Source organism: Penaeus japonicus, unplaced genomic scaffold, assembly GCF_977035675.1.
Source record: "Penaeus japonicus unplaced genomic scaffold, GWHDUDI00000001_assembly GWHDUDI00000017, whole genome shotgun sequence".
NCBI lineage: Eukaryota > Metazoa > Arthropoda > Malacostraca > Decapoda > Penaeidae > Penaeus > Penaeus japonicus.
Window position 1 is genome coordinate 27,524,120 of NW_028234419.1, and position 2,500 is coordinate 27,526,619.

The 2,500-nt window shown below is 41.2% G+C and overlaps 1 protein-coding gene across 1 annotated transcript in view; it reads left to right on the forward strand.

Annotated features, from left to right (window-relative positions):
• LOC122244950 (uncharacterized) overlaps nucleotides 1–1,702 on the forward strand; it is a 9,931-nt gene extending 8,229 nt beyond the window's left edge. The window contains exon 2 of the mRNA XM_043002907.2: nucleotides 86–1,702. Coding sequence (XP_042858841.2) covers nucleotides 86–1,081 — 996 coding nt within the window. The 3' untranslated portion in view covers nucleotides 1,082–1,702. The remainder of the gene's footprint in view (nucleotides 1–85) is intronic.
• The last annotated feature ends 798 nt before the right edge of the window (nucleotides 1,703–2,500 follow it).

Consider the following 2,500-nt stretch of genomic DNA (forward strand, 5'->3'; position numbering starts at 1 on the left):
ATGTTTATATATATATACATCTATATATCTTATCCATACTGTTATTTTGTTTACTTTCATATATTATTTTTCATATTATCCTCAGAAGGCGACGATGAACTTCCTTTCGGACTGGCCGCCTTTGGCCCCACTCAGGGACGAGGAAATCTACGGCGCAGGGGTCGCAATCAAGGAAGAGGCCAGCGAAGTTGTCAAACAAGAGACGTGTGTGGAAATTAAGGAAGAAAACCTTGATTACGCAGATGAGGCGAAGGATGAAGTAAGTGAGGCAACAACAGAGCATGGATTTCCCTTCTATAAAGATCTCAAACAGGAAGATTTTGAAAGAGATTCAAGTAATGGGATTGAAGATTCCAATGACGCATTGCCAGCATTTCCATTTGTGGCTGAAGATTTTGGGCCCAAGGGGTCATCAGATGAGGATCAGGCGGCGCACAGGGAAGGCCACGAGGACCTTAGAAATTATGATTATAAGAGCTTTCTCATGAAACAGTATAGCTGTGAGCTTTGCGAAAAGACTTTTTCCCATAAACGTAATCTAGTAAGGCACATGAGACTACATACAAAGGAGAAGCCGTATAGCTGTGAGGTTTGCAAAAAGGCCTTCTCAGAGAAACAGGATCTAGTAAGGCACATGAGAGTACATAGAAAGAAGCCATATATCTGTGAGGTTTGTGAAAAGGCTTTCTCTAGTAAATGTAGTCTAGAAAATCATATAAGAGTACATACAAAGGAGAAGCCGTATAGCTGTGAGGTTTGCAAAAAGGCCTTCTCACAGAAACAAAATCTAGTAATGCACATGAGAGTACATACAAAGGAGAAGCCATATAGCTGTGAAGTTTGTGAAAAGGCCTTTTCACAGAAACATAGTCTAGTAATGCACATGAGAATACATACAAAGGAGAAGCCATATAAATGTGAGGTTTGTGAAAAGACTTCCTCTCGGAAACACGATCTAGTAAAGCACATGAGAATACATACAAAGGAGAAGCCATATAGCTGTGAGGTTTGCAAAAAGGCCTTTTCACATACACAGGATCTAGTAAGGCACATGAGAGTACATACAAAGGAGAAGTATTAGGGCCTTGTCGAAGATTTGCGAAAAAGACCTTCTCTCCTCAAACATATCTAGTAAAGCACATGAGAGTACACACAAGGAGGAGAAGCCGTATCAACTAGGTATGTAAGTTTAGTGAAAAAGGGCTTACTCTTGGAAACAGGGGTTCTTGTTAACGGCCACATGGGAGTCAGTACATATAATAATGAGTATGAAGCCGTATAGCTGTAAGGTTTGTGAAAAGACTTTTTCACAGAAACAATATCTAGTAACGCACATAAGAGTACACACAGAGGAAAAGCCGTATTGCTGTGAGGTTTGCAAAAAGGCCTTCTTACGGAAACGGGATCTAGTAAGGCACAGGAGAGTACATACAAAGGAGAAGCCGTATAGCTGTGAGATTTGCGAGAAAGCTTTTTCACGGAAAGAAAATCTAGTAGAGCATATGAGAGTACATACAAGGGAGAAGCCATATAGCTGTGAAATTTGCGAAAAGGCTTTTTCGCGGAAAGAAAGTCTAGTTATTCACATGCGAGTACACGCAAGATAACCTTGATGTAGACAGCAATGGAATCACTCAGAAAGGAAGTGACCTGTGGCTTAAGCAGCACATTCATTGTCATTGTTAATAAACAGTTATCTAAATAGGTTATGTCTTTCCCCCTTAGTGATAATGCTTAAAACTTGATATCAGAATATTGCCTATAAAAGAGATTTGTGAAGAACCTCTTTACCAGAGAAGGTATATTGTAGTGAATTATCTCCCGATTGGAAAACGGGCTGTCTTTTAGGGGATCCCAAGCTATTCGTGGCAGGGCTAGACGCTTGGAAATTCTACCCGTGGCCACCAGGGACCAGCACCGAGACATTGCAATGTTTCTAATACATGGTGCTTGCAACAAATAATAAAACGTTATGTGTGTGTTTTAGCTTTCCCGTCTTTTTATTTTCTTATTTTATTGTAATTTGTTAATTTTAAAACACTGGAGCAAAGAAGGTCTCACACTCATCTTAAAAATCATAACTGTGGTTACTGCCGTCAAGGACGAGTTGAGGGAGATGTCCGGGTGGGGGGGAGGGGGCGGAGAGGAACAAGGGACTCACGTCTCTTCGCACGGCCAAAGCTACTGGTACGGGTGCTCTCTCTCCTCATCCAAGAACGGAGCAGATGTTTGCTACGGGGTTGGATATAGCAATGAGGTTTTCTTTCCATAAGCCAGAGATCCTCGACGGAAGACTGCCGGGTAAGAGGACCTCCTGCTATAAGTTGATATAGAGAGAGGCCGTAGCCGAGCCTTTATTCTTATTATATCTGTGTTATAGATATCCAGTGGTATTCAACGGACGGTACGAGAGTACATATGTAAGATAAGTAGTTTGCTCCAGTTGTATGTGCAGGTTTTGCTATAATCTCATCATGTATGTATATATATATCATGCAGA